This window comes from Caretta caretta, chromosome 8 (genome assembly GCF_965140235.1).
Source record: "Caretta caretta isolate rCarCar2 chromosome 8, rCarCar1.hap1, whole genome shotgun sequence".
Taxonomy (NCBI): Eukaryota; Metazoa; Chordata; order Testudines; family Cheloniidae; genus Caretta; species Caretta caretta.
In genome coordinates, this window is record NC_134213.1 from 50,229,494 (window position 1) to 50,247,449 (window position 17,956).

At 47.7% G+C, this 17,956-nt stretch overlaps 1 protein-coding gene across 3 annotated transcripts in view; it reads right to left on the reverse strand.

The window, feature by feature from the left end:
* Positions 1-4,414: 4,414 nt before the first annotated feature.
* TNR (tenascin R) overlaps positions 4,415-17,956 on the reverse strand; it is a 294,303-nt gene continuing 280,761 nt past the window's right edge. For all 3 annotated transcript variants that reach the window (XM_048860526.2, XM_048860528.2, XM_048860529.2), the window contains 4 exons: positions 17,173-17,269; positions 15,926-16,087; positions 13,461-13,624; positions 4,415-13,073 (listed from right to left, as the gene is read on the reverse strand). In XM_048860526.2, coding sequence (XP_048716483.2) covers positions 12,954-13,073; positions 13,461-13,624; positions 15,926-16,087; positions 17,173-17,269 — 543 coding nt within the window. In that variant the 3' untranslated portion in view covers positions 4,415-12,953. The remainder of the gene's footprint in view (positions 13,074-13,460; positions 13,625-15,925; positions 16,088-17,172; positions 17,270-17,956) is intronic.

Consider the following 17,956-nt stretch of genomic DNA (forward strand, 5'->3'; position numbering starts at 1 on the left):
CAAGGTGCTGCCCCTTTAAATCAGCAATCAAATTAGACCTAGCAACATAAGAAGGGAAGATGAATGAAAGCTGGGGCTAGGGGGAAGGACAGGGGTGCTGCCTGTAGAGGGGTTTTATAGTTTGTGTAGTGTGCAGTGTGCTAAGTGCATGTTGAGATGCTATGCTTGGTTACTTTCATACTGTACTTGGTGAGTTCATCCCTGCTTAGTCTGTAATTTATGTTTTAAGTTATTTATATAGTAGTTCTGAAGGGGCAAAGGTGGGGCAGAGCTGAATTGGGTTGCGCTGGCTGGAAATGAGTGATTACCTTTTTATTATTTGTATTAGGCCCCAGTCATGGACCTGGACCCCATTTGTAGCAACCTGCATGGGACTTGGAGGGTGGAGCACAGGCTGCAGGGGGAAGAATTTGGAGGTGGCACTGGGAAGTCAGTCTTTGTGCATGTGGCTGGAACGCCAGCTCCAGCTGGAGCACCTGTGTTAACAGTTCACTTAATAAAGAGCCAGCTAAGTTGTAGTGAAACATGGAGTCCTCATGGTTATTCAGCACTTGGTACATGAAACACCATTGTGTTAGGCGCTGTAAAAACAAAGATCTCTGCCCCAAAGAGCTACCAATCTAAGAATAAGACAAGAGACAATGGCTGGATGCAAACAGACAGACGGGAAAGACAAGGAAACAATGAGACAGTATTGTGATTGAGTTGATATTGTCATTGTTGGTCTCAGTCCAGTTCCATCATCTCCTTATACAGGTCAAACCTGGGGTGTACTGTGGGGAGAACCTTGCACGGGTTCTGCCTGGGCTGGACCTGTGCATATGAGTAACGCGTTTACTGGAGGTGGGCAGTAGCATGAGGAGGAGGAGAAGGGAAGGGGGTGCAGGAGCATGGGGTATGAGGCAGTGGCATGGGGAGAGGATGAAAGGGCAGTGGAACAGTAGGTGGGGGAAGAGTGACAATGTGGAACAGCAGGAGTGGGCAGGGAGGGTGAAGGGGGCGGACTTCCAGCCTGGGAGGGTGGTGGAGGGGAGCATGGGAAGAAAGGTAAGCTGTGCAGTGGGGACTTGAGGGTGCAAGTGCCGATGCATTGCTTGCTGTAGGGGACCAGCTAGGAGGCAGGAAAGTCCCGACCTCAGTGACAGACTTTAACTGAGTCTCCAGAGGTGGCTGATTTAACTGTCAGTGTTAAAGCCAAGGGGAGCAAAGCTAAAAGCAGAGGGAGAGGACCCATGCCTTGGCTTGAAGGCTGCAGCTCCCCCAGGGCTTCCCTGCTGGCTCCCTTCTGGCTGGTGATGCATAGACTCTCCCAGAAGGGGAATCTGAGGTAGGAAGCTGTAGAGGAGAGGGGAGAACAGATGGTGAGACACCCACCCAGAAAGCTCAGTGGAGAAAGATCTCAGGGACAAGAGAATGACCCTCTGAGCTCCTTCCTCCCTCCTGGCTGTGGCATATTGAAAACTGTGTTTAAAATGATAAACTTATCACTTAAATTCTCAGGAGTTCCTGCTCCTGCTTGCAGGCTATGGCGCTCTGTAGGATATATTCAGTCTGGGTCTTTCAGCAGGCAGTCTGCAAAGAGCCAGCCTATGGCAAGCTGGGGTGAATTGTGTGTCTGCCTTAGGGAGCAGCCTGTTTTGTGTCTCTGTGCTTTTAGTTCTTGTGTGTTAAGATCCTGGATTTTAAGAAATAAAATAGTGTTACATTGCAGCCTTCCCAAAAGGAGTATTCTATGTTTTAATCTAACTCCTCTGTTTGCTTGCCCTGAAGATATCACACATGGTATGGGGTGGTGGTGGTGGTGGTGGTGGTGAGATAGGGCCTGATGGGTAAGGATGGAAAGAAGAATGGAGGGAGGAAGGCAAGAGCAGAGATGTAGGTGGGGCTTATTTACAGGGAAAACTGAAAAACAAAGGGGAGAAGAGGCATTCAGAAAGGAAGGGAACAACCTGGAGAGACACAGGGAAAGGAAGAAGAGAGAACTTGGGAGAGACAGCAAGGGAAGCTTGATGCTACAGTACTGCACTCCCTTGGCTGTCCAGTCTCTGTACAAGGTGGCATGGCTGCATAGGAAGAAGGCTATTGTGAGAGTTGGCTTTAGAAAAGAGACTCCCCTAGAAGCCCGGTATCCTTTGTGTAAGGAGACAGGAGATCATGCTCTGGGGTTGAATGGTGGGGCTGGTTATAAGGGGCTGACACAAGGAATGCTGGGAAGACACTGCTTTAATTGCTGTCAAGGACAGTAGCACTGGCTACTCTTGTGGGACTCCAGGCCTGGTGGCCCTGGGGCACATCGGCAGATATTGTAATAGAATGTGACTTCGCCTGTCAAGCTTCAGTGAAATACAGCTCCTTGGGGCAGGGCTAGTGTTCCTGGCGTGTCTGTACAGTGCCTAGCACAACACTGCCCCAGAGTGCTGGGGAACATTAGGAGCAGTTTCACTTTTTTGCACAGTATTTTATGAGCTCTCCTGAAGTCTCCCAAAGTTCAGGGAAGCTTGGGGGGTACTCCAGACACCTCCGGGGAGGCCCCAGACCTTCAGCCTTTGTTGCTGTTTTTGCATTGGTGTGGATTCTCCTTCCCAGCTGAGGCTAAATACTGGTGCTGCAAGGAAGAGGCAAGAGGAGCACCAGGTGCCAGCCACGGTGCCAGCCATGGTGGTGGGAAAAGTGCCTCGATCCAGGCACAGAAGGTGGTTTGGGAGCTAGGCTTCCAGGGAGCTGCCAGGCCAGGACTTGGGGTGTTGAGGTGGGGAGGCAGGAACCCCAGAGTCCCATGACAGCAGCAGCTGGGGGACTGGTAGACGCCTGTGAGTGATGTTTCTTTTCTTGTCCCCAGTCTCATCGGCACAGTGTATTGTGTCGCCATCAGACGACACACTGCCACGTTGCCCCAGGCTTGGGAGCCACCAGCAATAGGGAGTGCCCCATCCTCGGATGATCAGTTTGGGGGGAGGATTGTGTGTGCACTCCTTGCCACAGAGGGCTGTGTGGGGCTGTGCACACCTGCCCATACGCTGCCTAACGTTCCTAGATCATTTACAAAGCAGTATCAAGCCGCTGTGGCTGTTTAGCAGGCCAGATACTGTCCTCCTCTCGCAGAAATCTCTTCATGGTAACCATGGGATTTCACCTGTGGTGCTGATTTTTTAAACAAACAAACAAACAGCCTTGCGGGGAGTCTGTTCCCTTTGCAAGTTGGTTCAGAAGAGCTGCCCTGTTCCGTCCCTGCCCTGGAGACTGGTAACAGCTGTCTGATTTTTAGCCAGCACTCAGCTGCGTTCAAGTTGGTGCGCTCTGACACGCACTGCAATGGAGCTTTGTATGTGTGCGCTCTCTCTTGGATTCCTTGATATTTCCCCTCCCCTTGCCCCTATGCCAGCTTTTCATTTGTTTGGCAGCTGCTCAGACCTGGGTGCCCCCACCTTGTGAGGCACAGCATGGGCAGTGGTGCAGACTGGGATGGGGGCCTGTGCTAGCTGAGGATGCCATTGGTTTGGGAGTTGGCCTCAGAGGGCCCGATGTGGTGATTCATGCTGCACAGTCTGCAGGAACAAAGTCTGGCACTGAGCAGTGCCAAGGGCTTCACACGTGGCTGGGGGGGGGGTGGGGGTAGGGGAGAATTGGGCACACTTTGAAACAAAACACATCTGTGTAAACAAGGTGGGGTAGGGGGAGGGAGTTAAAGGCACAGAATGAGATGGTGAGAGGGAGGCAAATGAAGGAAGAAAGAAAGAGCAAGTTAGACAGAGGATGCCAGAGAGTGGGGACAAAAAAGCAGAGAGAAGAAAAAGCAGGGAGAGAAAGGGGAAGCTGCATCCAGTGCCGGCTGAGCAGACCAGGAGTGAGTGCAATTCTTTCTAGAGAACACTGGAGGGAGTTTAGGAATCAGGAGAAGACTGGACATTCAATTGGTGGAGCTGTTTCATTTTGTTAAATACAGGATCCATTTGGCTCCTACTCACTGCCTGCTTGATCCAGCTGCCATTCATCTGGGGCAGAGAGGGAGCGACTTAGGGCTGGTCTGCACAGAAGTTGTACTGACTGTACTAAAAAGGGTTTTCAATCGATTGAGCTAAATCACTGCAAGTCCCTTGCGTGGATGCTTCTTAAATGGGTTTGGGCGGCTAAGGTCAATTTAGTAACAAGCCAGTCTAGTTAGATTGGAGCTGCGTGCGCGTGTGTGCAGAGACGGGGCCTCAGAAAGAGTGTCTCCTGGGAAACAGAAGGAGTAAGTGTCAGAAAGAGAGGTGAATCAAGGAGAGTGAGAGAAGGCACAACAGAAAATCTCTTTGCCAGACCCAGAGGATAGGGTAAAGGGGGAGAGATCAGGAGCTCGGGTTAGGGCTGAATGGAAAGGAGTTGTCAGTCTCTGTCCTCGCAGTTCTCCTCATTCACTGACCAGACACACAAATTGCTCCTTTGGAATCTTTTATTAACGTAATAGAAAATGCATTTAAAAAAAGGAACTATACATAGGCTAAGAGCAGTCAGGACTAAAAATACTAGTTAAGAATGGCCAACAAGCGTTGGGAGGGCAGTTAAGTTTTCTCTCCCCGCTTCAGTTGTGTAGATTTAGTTCAGTTCGTGTGGGGGAGCTTTCTGCCTCCTTTCTTCCTTTTTTAAATAATAAACACAATTCCAGAGTAATGTATGTACAAAGGCGGTGGGGGCCGGGTTTTTTTTTTTTGTTTGTTTGTTTTTTGCCACCCCCTGAAAAAGTGCCAGCGGCCGAAGTCTGGAGGGTTCAGAGTTTGTCTCCCCAGGTGGAGAGTGAGGAGGGTCTGTTCCTGTGGATTCTCACTGAAAGATGCTGGCCCCCTCCCCTTTCTTTGAAACAGCAGTGCCATAGCCATATTCCATAGCACGGTGTAGCAGATTATGTGGAGTTAAAGGGTACCAAAATTCCATCAAGCGCTTATCTAGTTCCTAGGCAGGACAAGAAGTAAGCGCTGTCAGGCAGGCCCATAATAAACTGGGGGAAATGTTTATTACAGTACCGACCCATGGCATCTGCCTTATTTGTAGGAACATAGAGATCATGCTGGGCAGCTGGGGGAATTTCCCGGGGTGCTGCCTTCAGCTGGGAAAGGAGACCATCCTGGTGTGTGGAATGTGATCCTCTCTCTCTTGCAGAGAATCAATGCCTCTGAGCAAATTTCCTAGGGGGACCGGGGAAGGGGATCTGAACAGATGAGCACTTTTTTGGCAGTGTCCGGAGTCAGTTACTGACATATTGCACTACACTTAGGCTGGTGAGCTTGTTTGCTTGTATTAATATGTGTATATATGTATATCTTCATGTATAGCGTAAATACACGCCCAGGAAAATGTATTAAGCAGTGAGGCCAATAGACCTGCCCCCATCCTCCTGCTGCTGTCCCATGCACCTTTAGTGCGCTAGAAAATTGTCAGGAGGGAGGGGGTGAAGACTGAACCAAACCTTGACTTTACCTGACCTATAGGAAGGAAGGATGAGGCAAGAGGGAAGGACAAGAGCTCCCACTGGGATTTAATAAATTGCACTTCTCCTATCTCCCCACAGGGGCCACTCATACTCTGTGCTTTGCTCACCTGAGCTAGCCTTGTTTCTCTAGCCTCAGGGGCTATATAACTGGTTTGTTGGCATTGTTATTTTCTGGCTGGTATTTGTCACTGCTAATTGTTCCATGACAGGGTGAGAGGAAGTGAACCTGAGATGCCAAAGGAAATGACAAAAACATTCCTTCCTCGTGTGTCTCCACGGATAGCTCGAGAAGATGGCCTCACCCTTCGGTGAGCTCAGTTGCAGTTTCTGCTCCTTGATATTTTAATTCCCAGTCGTCTGGACCTGATGCACACCTTAGCAACCAGCGTTTCAGTCCTGGTACTGCTGTTGTGAAGATGTGACATCTGAGCCATCAATAGGGAACCAAGGACTGATAGACGTCACTCATTTGGCTATGTGCATTGAGGGGTATCTTGACCTATGACCTGTACAGTATGTTCCACAGGCTGCCCTGTAGTGTGGCATTTACCCACGCAGGGCTGTGGACACCTTCAGAGGAAAAGTCCTCTTTAGACATGGACTTCCCAGATTGGTGAAGGTCAGATTTATCACATAAATACCTGGTGATATAAAGCCAGTACAAACCAGACCTGCTAGGCCATGCCCTCAGCTGTTGTTACACTGCCTAGTTCCAGAGAAGTTGGAGATGTGCCAGTTTCCAGTAGGTGAGGATCTGGCTCCTTGTGTGACCTTCAGCAAGTCACTTCAGCCGCCTCATCCCCCACCCACCCCTTGTCTCCTGGGACTCAGTTCTCTCTGCTCTGAATTGGGGACAAATAATGCTGGAGGGAGAAGGCTTAGTTCATTTATGTTTGTGATGTGATTTGAGACCCTCAGGGTATTGCTGTTATAAACTGGCACGAAGGCAAAGGTTTCTTGAAACTCCTTGGGTAGCAATTAACTCTGACAAACTCTCAGAGCTCATCCTATGAATATTTTCTTGCCTGCGGGAGAGGACTGGGCCTCGTTTTATCACCGGATTCCTCACGTTTATGTGCTTTTAGCAAAGCCAGGAAAGGCAGCTCTCTCTTCACTAGCTCCTGATTTTTTCAGGCACTTCTTAAACCACTGCAGAATGAATAACAGAGTGAGGGTGGGTGAACTGGCTGAGATGAAATAGGAATGGAGCTGAGCTTTCCCTTAAAGCTGACCCAAACCCAAACAGAACCTTTGTAAGAAAAAGTCCCCTCACAGCCCCATGTGTTTAATATTCAGGCCTCTCTGCAATTGCAGATGGGACCAGAAGCAGAAATGCTGAAATACCCCCAGGCAAGTTCTTGAACCGTTGGGGCCCCGATCATGGTTGTGGCCTTTAGGCATGACGCACATAGGAATAATATAATTTCTGGCCTGGTTAGGAGCAGGATGCCCCAAGACAGCCTGTTCTCAAGAGATTTCCAGCTTGATTTTTGCTGGCTCGTGGTTTGGGGAAACATCTGGCCTTCAAAGCACTCTTAGCCAAACCTAACCCAGTCCTTATGGAGGTTCATCCACGACCAGAAAAGATACAGCTGCTAAGCTCTACTTCCACTTCTTCAGTCACTAAAGCAGCCAGAGCAAAGGAAGTCTATCCCCTCAGAAAGCCTTTCCGCTCTCTCCTCATATCCTTGCTAGCACTACTGAACAGGGCTCATTGTCTAACAGCTGCCAGGTACTTTGTTGTAAGTACAGGCATCTCTTCCACAATGAGAGAGTTCAGTGAGAGTTTAGCCTTCTTCTCAAGGGCAGGAGGGACTCTAGTGCCCTGGCTTAAAGGAACGTGTTATACAAAGAACATTTCCTCCCTATCTTACTTATAGCACCTTGTCATAAATATAAAGGGAAGGGTAAACCCCTTTAAAATCCCTCCTGGCCAGAGGAAAACTCCTCTCACCTGTAAAGGGTTAAGAAGCTAAAGGTAACCTCGCTGGCACCTGACCAAAATGACCAATGAGGAGACAAGATACTTTCAAAAGCTGGGAGAAGGGAGAGAAACAAAGGGTCTGTCTGTCTGTCTATATGCTGTTTTTGTCGGGGATAGACCAGGAATGGAGTCTTAGAACTTTTAGTAAGTAATCTAGCTAGGCATGTGTTAGATTATGATTTCTTTAAATGGCTGAGAAAAGGATTGTGCTGAGTAGAATAACTATTTCTGTCTGTGTATCTTTTTTGTAACTTAAGGTTTTGCCTAGAGGGATTCTCTATGTTTTGAATCTAATTACCCTGGAAGGTATCTACCATCCTGATTTTACAGAGAGGATTTCTTTACTTCTATTTACTCCTATTTCTCTTAAAAGTCTTCTTGTAAGAAAACTGAATGCTTTTTCATTGTTCTCAGATCCAAGGGTTTGGGTCTGTGGTCACCTATGCAAATTGGTGAGGCTTTTTATCCAACATTTCCCAGGAAAGGGCGGGTGCAAGTGTTGGGAGGATTGTTCATTGTTCTTAAGATCCAAGGGTCTGGGTCTGTAGTCACCTAGGCAAATTGGTGAGGCTTTTTACCAAACCTTGTCCAGGAAGTGGGGTGCAAGGTTTTGGGAAGTATTTGGGGGGAAAGACGTTTCCAAACAGCTCTTCCCCAGTAACCAGTATTTGTTTGGTGGTGGTAGCGGCCAATCCAAGGACAAAGGGTAGAATATTTTGTACCTTGGGGAAGTTTTGACCTAAGCTGGTAAAGATAAGCTTAGGAGGTTTTCATGCAGGTCCCCACATCTGTACCCTAGCGTTCAGAGTGGGGGAGGAACCTTGACACACCTCGGGAAAGAATATTAAAATCCTGCCACGCAAGGGACTTCTGCTCCCATTCGAGTCAATAGCCATAGGGCATGCTCAGCCCTTTCCAGGGCAAACCCCAAATTCCCTTCTCACTACTGATGCTGAGAGTTTTTCTTTTGCACATCACTCAGTCTGGACCATTACTTCAAATTCATTTCAAATCAAATCCTGAGTCTGATCTTGCAAGCCCTGTGTGTGGAACACCTCCTCTTGACTTCATGGAGGCCTCTGGCTCTTTGTGAGTTAAAGGCTTGAGCCAGAGCTCACTGAAATCAGTGAGTCTTTTTGTTGACTTCGGTGGGGGGGAACCAGGCCTAGAGAGAGGTCCAGCCTAGAGCTCAGTGATCTCCTCAGGACGAGAGCTGGATAAATAGGGAGACAATAAGCCATGACCATCTCAGCAACTTCTGTATAGAATTTACCTTCAGTTGAGTTTGCTCCCTCTTGTATTAGTTTCTTATGAATGCTTGTAGGAGTCAAGTTTTGTTTCATGTGCATTTTCAAGCCAAGATTAGTTCAGTTACGAAGCAGAACTAATTGGGTGAGAAAACCACATTTGTTTTGGCCAGAAAAGTAGTTTATATAAAAGGTCATCCAATGAGGGAGCAAGAAAAGAGGCCATGTTTAATCGGGTGGCTAATCCCATAGCACCAGTGCCAAACACAATTTGCACATAACGACTAGCTAAACCTTTAATTGCAGCCTGTTCACGGGCAAGTCTTCATGAAGAAAAATGGCCAGATTTTGCCAGATATTCATTGTTGATTGGTTGCCTTGGTGTTCCCAGGATACCCCCAAGGCACCAGAAATGTAACATTATAGGCACCTCTCCTTTGAGGGGTCTAATAGTCTCAGAGACTGAGGGTGATGGGGGGCGGGGGCAGCAGCAGTGGTCCTGAGGGAAGGTGGTCTCTGATTAGCATGAAGGCCAGCGCTGGGAATCTACACAGGTAGACAGCATGTAGAGTGGCTGAGATGGTGAAGAAGAGGAAGGAAGAAGCAAAGCTTCCTCAGCAACTTACTCCAGGTGGGAGCTCTTGCTGAGCCTCTCGGCTACAAGGGAAGTGGGAGGATGGAGAGAAGGGAATTTCCACCAAGCGCCAGAGAAATAAAACCAGGTTCAACTCAGAGTAGGCAAGAGGTAGTTTGAAAAACTTTAGCTTGTGCCATGTATGGATAAAATGAGGCACAATCCCTACTCAAGGGGCTCAGTGCTCAGCCTGCCCTGGCTACCCCTTACTGCCCATTCCTTTTCATGTCGGTGTTGATTGCCAAAACCTCGTGCCATGATGCAGCATTGGTAACCTCATGTTAAGTCTTTGGTGTGACTTGTCGTGGGATACGCTAGGGTCAGAAGATAGACTGAAAATTGCCCTTCATCCTGCAGTGTGTTCTGCTGGTCAGATAATGGAGTCCTATTGTTAGGACCCTCCCATCCCAACTAGGAGGCAGCTATGAAGGGGTGTGTGGTGGGGAAGTATATTGAGAGAATAATGATCCTTTCCTGGAGAAATGATACCTACAGTAACACTAGGCTGAAAGAAAGATCAATCTGAGTTTCTGTGAAGGGATGGGGATAAGATCGGCTGTGGTTGTGATTTAGAATAGTGGGTTTTTTTGGTTGTTTTCTTTCCCTCTGCTGGATCACTAGTGCTGAGCAGCAGCATTTCCAGCAAGGTTTCTTGCTTCCACCTGAATGGACAGTGGAGACAATGAAAGCCCGATCAAGCCAAGTGACTTGTCCAACTTGAAGTCACCCCGAGAGCCACTGCCTCAGGTGGGAATTGAAGCCAGGGCACTCTCAGTTGCTGCACTTAGTTCTAACTGTTAAACCACCCGGCCTTGTCATTTCTTGTTTGTGGCTGCCAGTGGGTGGGGGCAGTTTTCATACAAATAATTGCTAAGGATTTCCCTAAACTTCCATCAGCCCTATCTGCTGCTTCTCATTGGCTTTTGGAATTCCACAGTGATACGCTAAGGACAGAAGAGATTTTTCTACCTCTCATGAGAGTCTCATCCCATCCTACTCCCCCTGCCCAGGTCTAGTTCTTCATTGAGGCCTTCTTGTTCCTTCTTGATCTCCCTAGACCTCCTCTGGTTCATAGTGATTTACTCAGGGCCTTGTACAAAGCCCACTAAAATCCACAGGAGACTGTGCTGGCTTCAGTGGGCTGCGTATCCATCTCTACATCCAACACATGTGCAGAACTACCCCTAGCTGAGCACCACCCTCTCACCCATTCATGTGCTCAACGGGCAGGAAACCCCCTGGGTTCAGGACTGAAAGCAAGACTTAGTGCCCTTATAATGCTGGGCCATACCAGTGCCACATCACTGGAAGAGGCAACTGAGTGTCTGAAGGATGGGGAAGATGCAGCACTGTTCCATCAGACTAGACTAGCAACAGACGGGGGTCTTTCCCCTTGACCTTACAGCCAGGGCGTTGAGGGTTGTACCTAATCCTGAACCCAGGGTTATTTAGGTTTTTATGTCCCAATGCATGGCATGGGGGAGGGGGAGACTACATTTCCTGATTAGTCTCCTGTTGCTCCACTGGACACGGGCTGGATGGGAGTTAGTCACACTCCTTGAATCTGTTTAAAGAGACTCTGTCCTGAATTCTCTGTTCCATTCAGGCCCCTTTACATGCTTTCTGAAAGTGGCTGTAAACTGCAATTTAGTGCAAAGTGGCCTTGGTGTAAACGAGACTCAGGCCCACTATCAAATAGCGATAGTCCCCGGTAACCTTTCCTCTACAGTACGGTGAACTCACACATAACTGCCTTGTGCTAGTGCATGGGACACAGCAGGGGAAAGCGCCTGGTCTGTTCTCATTGGCCAAACTGATTAAAGTGCAAAACATAAGCAGCATCAACGTTAAGGAGTAAATTCAGTATTTGAAAATCACTTTTAATAATTAAAGGTGTTGTTAGTAACAACAGGCAGGGATGGGATAGAGCTTTAAAATACCAGGTTTTAACCAGGGCGGTGTCTCTTTATAAGGAGGGAAAACATGGTGTTTGGAACATATATGGGGCCTTTCGTCCAAGGATCTGAAAGTGCTTTACAAATATCAATGAATTAAGCCTCGCAACAACACTGTGAGGGAGGGAAGAGTTCAGTTCCCCGTGGAGAGCTGGTGGAAACAGCTCACAGAGTCGGTGTGACTCACCCAGATCACAGAGGAGGCCAGTGGGAAGAGAATCTACATTGAGGTCTTTTGCCTCAACCACCCAAACCATCCTTCCTCCATAACCCCAGGGAACACAAACAGGATGACTAGATGTCACAGCACACGGCTGCAATTTACAATCTCTGCAAGCTTCAGGATGAACTGCAGCCACTTGCCAGTTCTTCTGCTCGCTGCTCTTCCTCCAATACTCTTTGGTTTAGGACCAATAACAACTACGAGACACAACATTACTGTACGTAAAACTAATAGTGAAAGGGGAGCCTAAATGGACTTACTTCAGAATGACATTAAAGATTCCTAGAAGCTGTTTTGTCTGATTTCTTCTCTCCTCTCCTCTCCTCCCCTCTCCCCTGAGCTAGGCCTTAGAAGAATAACAGCAAAAACCCACCAAAGGGTTTATGATGAAGTCAACATGCAGAGTAGATGGGTCACCATTGTACCTCAGAAAACACTAGAGCAGCTCCCATCTACAGGCAGATGCTGTGCACCATCCATTCTGTTACTACCCATGCACCTACCATAAATAGGAGGCGACCTTGGGCATGTTAGAAGCATGGTGATGGTGGGATTCATAAGTAGGCAGTGATCGCTCTAAAGGAAAGGAGAGATGGATACAATGCAGACAAGCATCTCACGCTCCTTGTGAGATCTATGACTTGCAGTAACCCAGTATACAATGGCAAGCATGAAATTCACTTCTCTCCACTGTGTATGTGTGCGTCATGTAGTGTGCTCCTGGGGATAAGGGACACTGTGTGTTCTTGGTCAAAGGGAGAGGGACAGCTGCATCATCTTGACTAACAGAGGGATTGGGCATTATGTTGGGGAGGAGACAGGGGAGCAGGCTCTCCTTGGCTGGTATGACAGGGAGGAGGTGGAGTGTCTGTCCCTGGGATGAAGGGCCATCAGACTTGTTGCCTCTGACTATGATCAAAGGACAGGGCACTATGTGTGGTCCCTCTTGCCCAGGTGTGGCTGGTGCTACGTGCCGCCTCAGCTGCAGGCCCTAGTCCAACAGCTCAGCCAAAAAGCAAGCCTGCCCCCACCGCGTGGCCGGGCCAGCCTCCATCGCCATCCCTGGCTGAAAGGACCTGCAGCGTGAAGGAGGACCTGCTGTAGCAGAGATGGTGGTGAGGGAGCACCTTCAACAAAAACATGTCCTATGGGGTTCATCTGGGATTTATAAGTCTTTTAAAAAAATACTAAAAATCCATCTCTCTCTCTCTTTCCACATTGTGGGCAGGGGGAGCGGGCACTTGGCATTTCACAGGGAAGGTGTTGAGGTCCTTCCCTTTCCAAAGCCTACCAGCCGCTCAGTCAGCCCTTCCAGGACTCCTATGGACCAGGTTGCTAGCTCAGAGTGGAAGTATTTCTTTTCCCTTTTCATATTATAAAATACAAACGAATGACAGAAAAGGTCGGGGGGCTGGGGTGGGGAGGGACAGGATTCCTGCTGGCTCACAGCTGTAGGGACCGTCGTTTCCTTCCCGAGATGTTACGGTGGTTGTAGGGTCGCATCTTCATTTCCACAAAGGGTATGGAGAACTCGTGGCCTTTCCAGTGGAACCAGTTAATCCCCTGTGGGCAGGAAGGTGAGCAAGGCACAGGGCAAAAACAACAAAACAGGTGGAGGGGGGAAAAAGAAGGAAACATGTTTGAACTTGGAAGTTAAGTGGGAAGAAAGAAAAGAGTCTTTAATGCAGCGGCTTCGGTTATTATTCTCGGCAAGAAATGTGTAGGTTTCTCTCTCTGGCTTGTTATCCCCCTGCTGCTTTCACAAATGTGCTAACTCGTTAGTTTTCCTGCATCTCCCACTCATAAGGCAAGAGACATTGCTTTAAAGTTTCCCTCTTGAAACCAGATGGAAACTGCCCAGTGTAATGAAAGGGAAGGGTCAGGGAAAGGCACCTCAGGGCTCCTGGTTATGAGAAGTGCCATCTCTGTGTTGTGTGGTTCCGTGCTTACCTGACTGTGCCGGGACTCGCCGTACTTGCCGTTGAGGTTGGTCCGGTGGCAGTTCTTATACCACCAGGCACCTTTGTATGACATGGCGCAGTTTGTAACAGCAACGTCATTGTCTCTGTCCTTGGTGGAGAACGGACGTCCCTGGTGGTAGGTGAGTGAATCTCCTGTCGAAAGAGAGACGCTGTGAGGACACGTTCAGGGGTGTGCCTGTGGTGTGTAAGCACGACTCCCAAGTCAGGCCTGGCTAGTCTCTCTACAGTGAGTAAATTATAATAATGCAATAACATTGTTCATTCTGCTAATCTATAGCTCCCCGGCTCAAAGAGTTGAAGACTGGCAGAATGCTACGGGAATAAGATTAGTTTGAGTTTCTAACACCTGACCTTATGGATCCTAGATCTTTCTGCTGACACTCTGGGGTAGAGATGGACCTGAACAACACCTAGATCCTTGGATCTGAACCCCTCTGGGCTTTGGAGATGGTGAAAACCTGCAACCAGGTCCAGTTCTGAATTTCATGGCTTTAGAAGAGGCTAAAGCAAATTCCTGGATCCAAACAGCCCAGAACTGGAAATCTAGATGTAGATGTGAGGCAAGGGCCCATAACTGCTTTGATGAAGGGTTTCTGTTTCCTCCCATTGGCCAAAGAGATCGTTTTCTCCCTCTAAACATTGGTCCCTTCAAATTGTGGTCTGACTGGCTCAAAAAATAAAGGGTAATGAATATGGTAATTAAAGATAAGCCTGAGTTTGCAAAGTTTGGGGCTTTTCAAATCCGGGGAGGTGGTTTGGCTCATTGTAGGCAGGTGTTGGCTGCAGAGTTTGGATCCTGATGTGAACTTTCCTATAGTTGGGAGATTTTCTGATCTAGGGTCTTTGGGTTGGGCCCATCTTCTGCTTCACTTCTGTCATGTTTCCAAAATAACCCTAAATGCATGATGGGTAATAAGAAGCGAATAAACTCTTTGTGATGCCCCAAGAGAATACCAAAGAGACCAGAAAATATTAATTATGCATAGTCCTGAAAAAAGAACACAGAGCTGTGCATGTGTGTACACACACATGTGGGAAAACCCAAGGGAAATGTACTGTCTGGGAACAAAAAGGGGGTTCCCCTCTGTGCCATTATTAATAAGGGTTTGAAGCACAAAGGGACTTGTTGCATTATAATTCAGCCAGTTGGGGATAGGAGAGGAGTGTCAGACTCCTAGATATGATACAAACATAGGCCAGGATCCTCAAAAGTATTGAAGTGCCTGACTCCCCTTGATTTCAATGGCAATTAGGTGCCTCAATACTAGATGTCTTACAGGCACGGACCGTTCTGCATCTTACATATGGTGGAGGTTTTCTTGCTAGCCCCAAGAAGAAAGTGGTTGCCTTGTACCTGGAGTCTGGGCATTTATGGTCATTAGACATTTTTATCCAAGCTAGTATAGCTGTATCCTGACTCCCCCCTCCATTTTGAACCTGGGGCTGCAGGGTTCCCACTCATCTAGCACCTCCTTGCTCGCACCCAGTAGTTTGCGACTCACTGACTGAGTGGAGAAAGCATGAAACCTGAAGTGACATCAGGGAGCCCTGATTGGAGGAACACCGGAAGCTCTGATTGGTCAAGGCATGCTATATAAACCCAAAGAGAGGCACAGGAAATGGTTTGCACAAGTAGGCCCTAGGTAGCAGCTGCTCGGACACCTTGCCCAGTGCTTCGGCTGCTGATCTGCTTGCTTCCTGGTGACCTGAGTCGTGCCTGACCCTGTCTGGATTGGTGTGTCTGGCTCCTGCCTGATTCCCGGTAACCCAAACATGATCTTCTGCTAACCACTAGACCCGGCTTCCTAAGTCTGACAAGCTGTGGCTAATCTTGTTATTCATTGAAATGTCTAGTCTTAGTTGTGGAAGTGAGTTCTCCCCCACCCAAGGTATTTCAATGTTAGAACATCGCCATGCCAACATTGTGATGGGGAAAGCTTAGCAGTTCTGTCTCATCCAAGAACAGCGGCTGGGCTAACGTTCTAGCAAAAGCAGCAAATGTTTGGCACATATATCATGGTACTACATGGATGACTTCAGCTTTTCAGTTGATATGGAAGCGTGACATTAACGGGCTGATCCGCTATTATTGTAGTACGAGGCACCAGCTCTCATTATTGATCCGATTAGATGAACAGCAGTGGGTGTTGTATAGTACTGCTCATCCCCCATGGAAAATTCCATATGCTGATTAAACATGTGCCTCCTAGTGATTACCATACTGATTTATCTGATTACTCACAAGGAAGCAGAGACAACTAAGGGTGTCTATTTGGATGGGCCAGAGTGGTAGCAGCATCCAGGAAGGGAATTAATCCTTTGGGTGCTGGGATTTCCTCACACTGCTCAAGCTTATGCACTGCAGGTGTTTCAGACCCACCAGTCCAGAAAGCTTCCTAATGCACTTAGGTGCTTGTTAGTGACCGTGTGTACCGGAAGTGCCGTTGTAGTCTCCTATCCGGAGCTTGTACAAACTCCTGGCGTCACCAAGGGAGAACTTGTCGTAATAGGCGTAAGTTGTCTCTTGGCCATCTCGCATGTCTATTCGTAGCTCGTAGCGTCCCTGTGATGTGATCTTGTGAATGTTGTCCAGCCCTGCAGAGAAAAGCAGAGGGTTCAGGTGAGATCTGGTAGCTGATGGCATCTCTGGGAGGAAAGTGGAAGGAGATGAAGGGCTCAGTGAAAATGCACGGCAAGCAAAAGAAAAGCCACGCTGCCTCAGTTCATGTCTCTGCCCTTAGTGACTGAATGTCGACTTTACACTTACGCATGGAACAAGACACAGTCATGTACTTATTAGAGACGGGATCCAGCCATTGAAAGCAGGTCTGGTCCCAGATTTCTAGCATCACTAAGTCTGGAGTTTTGGGGTTTGACTCATTGTAGTAGGAATCATTTGCAAAATCCGAATCTGGCTTCTGATGCCAAACACCTTAAATTTGTAGGGTGTTTGCAGCTTAGGCCCACCTCCAGTATGTACATGCACTAGTCCTGTCCCTGTGTGACAGCATTCCAGTCTGAAGCAATGCTAAATCATCAATATCCATTTTTTAAATTTCCTCAGGTGAATATTCTCACTCATTACGGTCAGGGATGAGCAATGCCAGTTACAGCCATCCATTGAGGGTATTAGTTGTATATGCACCACTCACACAGAGCTTTGCCAATGCCTCGCCCACTCATTCCTCAATTTCCACCATTCTAGGCCTGGGCCTCTTCTGAGAAGAAATTACTAATCATGTTAAATTGCAGAGTGTATTTATAATGCAGACAAAAGCCTTCCAGGGAATTGGACAGAATGGCCATGCTCATTTCCTTTTGTGACATAAGGAGATTTAAAACCAGGTCTCTATGAGTGAAAGGCCAGTGAAAATGCCTACTGTGCCACCTCACAAAGGTGCAGCAGTTCCTGATTTGTTGTCTCCTTTTATGTCACATTTCCTCCACATGACACATCGCTAATGATATGAGCGCAGACAGAACAAACGAGGAAACACCAGGGTGAAGAAAAGCAGATCAGTAGGGGGGAGATGGACAGATAACCTCTCTAATGATACGCAGACACAGAGAGATGGAAATTAAGCTTGCAGAGATAAGTGTCCGATTGAAAGTTGCAAAGCGTCCACTGATCACAGCCTGGCTGACAGTGTCAGTGACAGACAAAGAGGTGAGGGCATTACCCAGCCAAAACTCATCCTCTAGGTTTCCAAAGCCAACGCGGTAATCCGTCCACTTTCGAAAGAAATCCGTCAGCCCATTCTGCCGTCTCTGGAACACCTACAAAGGGAGAAGGAATGAAAGCTACATGAAAGAATTTTTGCTCTATGCAGAAACAATGATAGATCATAGCTGAATGGGCTTTGTTATATGTGAAATTAAAAGATAGTGCTTTGCCTTTCTATACCACCCTTCAAGTGAGGAGCTCAGAGCTTGAGAGGTTAATGTATTAATGCTCACTAGAGTCCTGGAAGTTAGACATGTATGGCAACAGTCAATTTACAGATGGATAAACTGAAGTTAAGTGATGTCCACAACAACTCAGCTGCAGAGCTGGGAACAGAATCAAAAAATCCTGATGTCAAGTCCCCTGCTCTAACCAATGGACAACACTGCCCACTTTTCAGCATGTGATTTTGTTTTTAACTAGTTATTTCTGTAAGCCCTTCAGCATGAAATCAGATGTGAGGCTTTCAAGTAGAGTGAAAAAGCAGGTAAAAGCTTTGGTGAATGAATCCACACCAGCCGTGTTAGGAATTTATACTTTGATTTAAGAGGTCCTTTTCTGACTGCACATATACTAGCATTTGTATGTAATAATGTGTGAAAGAGAAAGTGTGACAACACAGTCCAATTGGAACAGCAAAGTGTTCTCTAGTTCTGGTGCCAGTCCACCCGAGTCAGGCTGGATTATGTGATTCAGCTAAGTAGCATTTACCTCTAAAAGCACTGTACAAAGTCACTGTA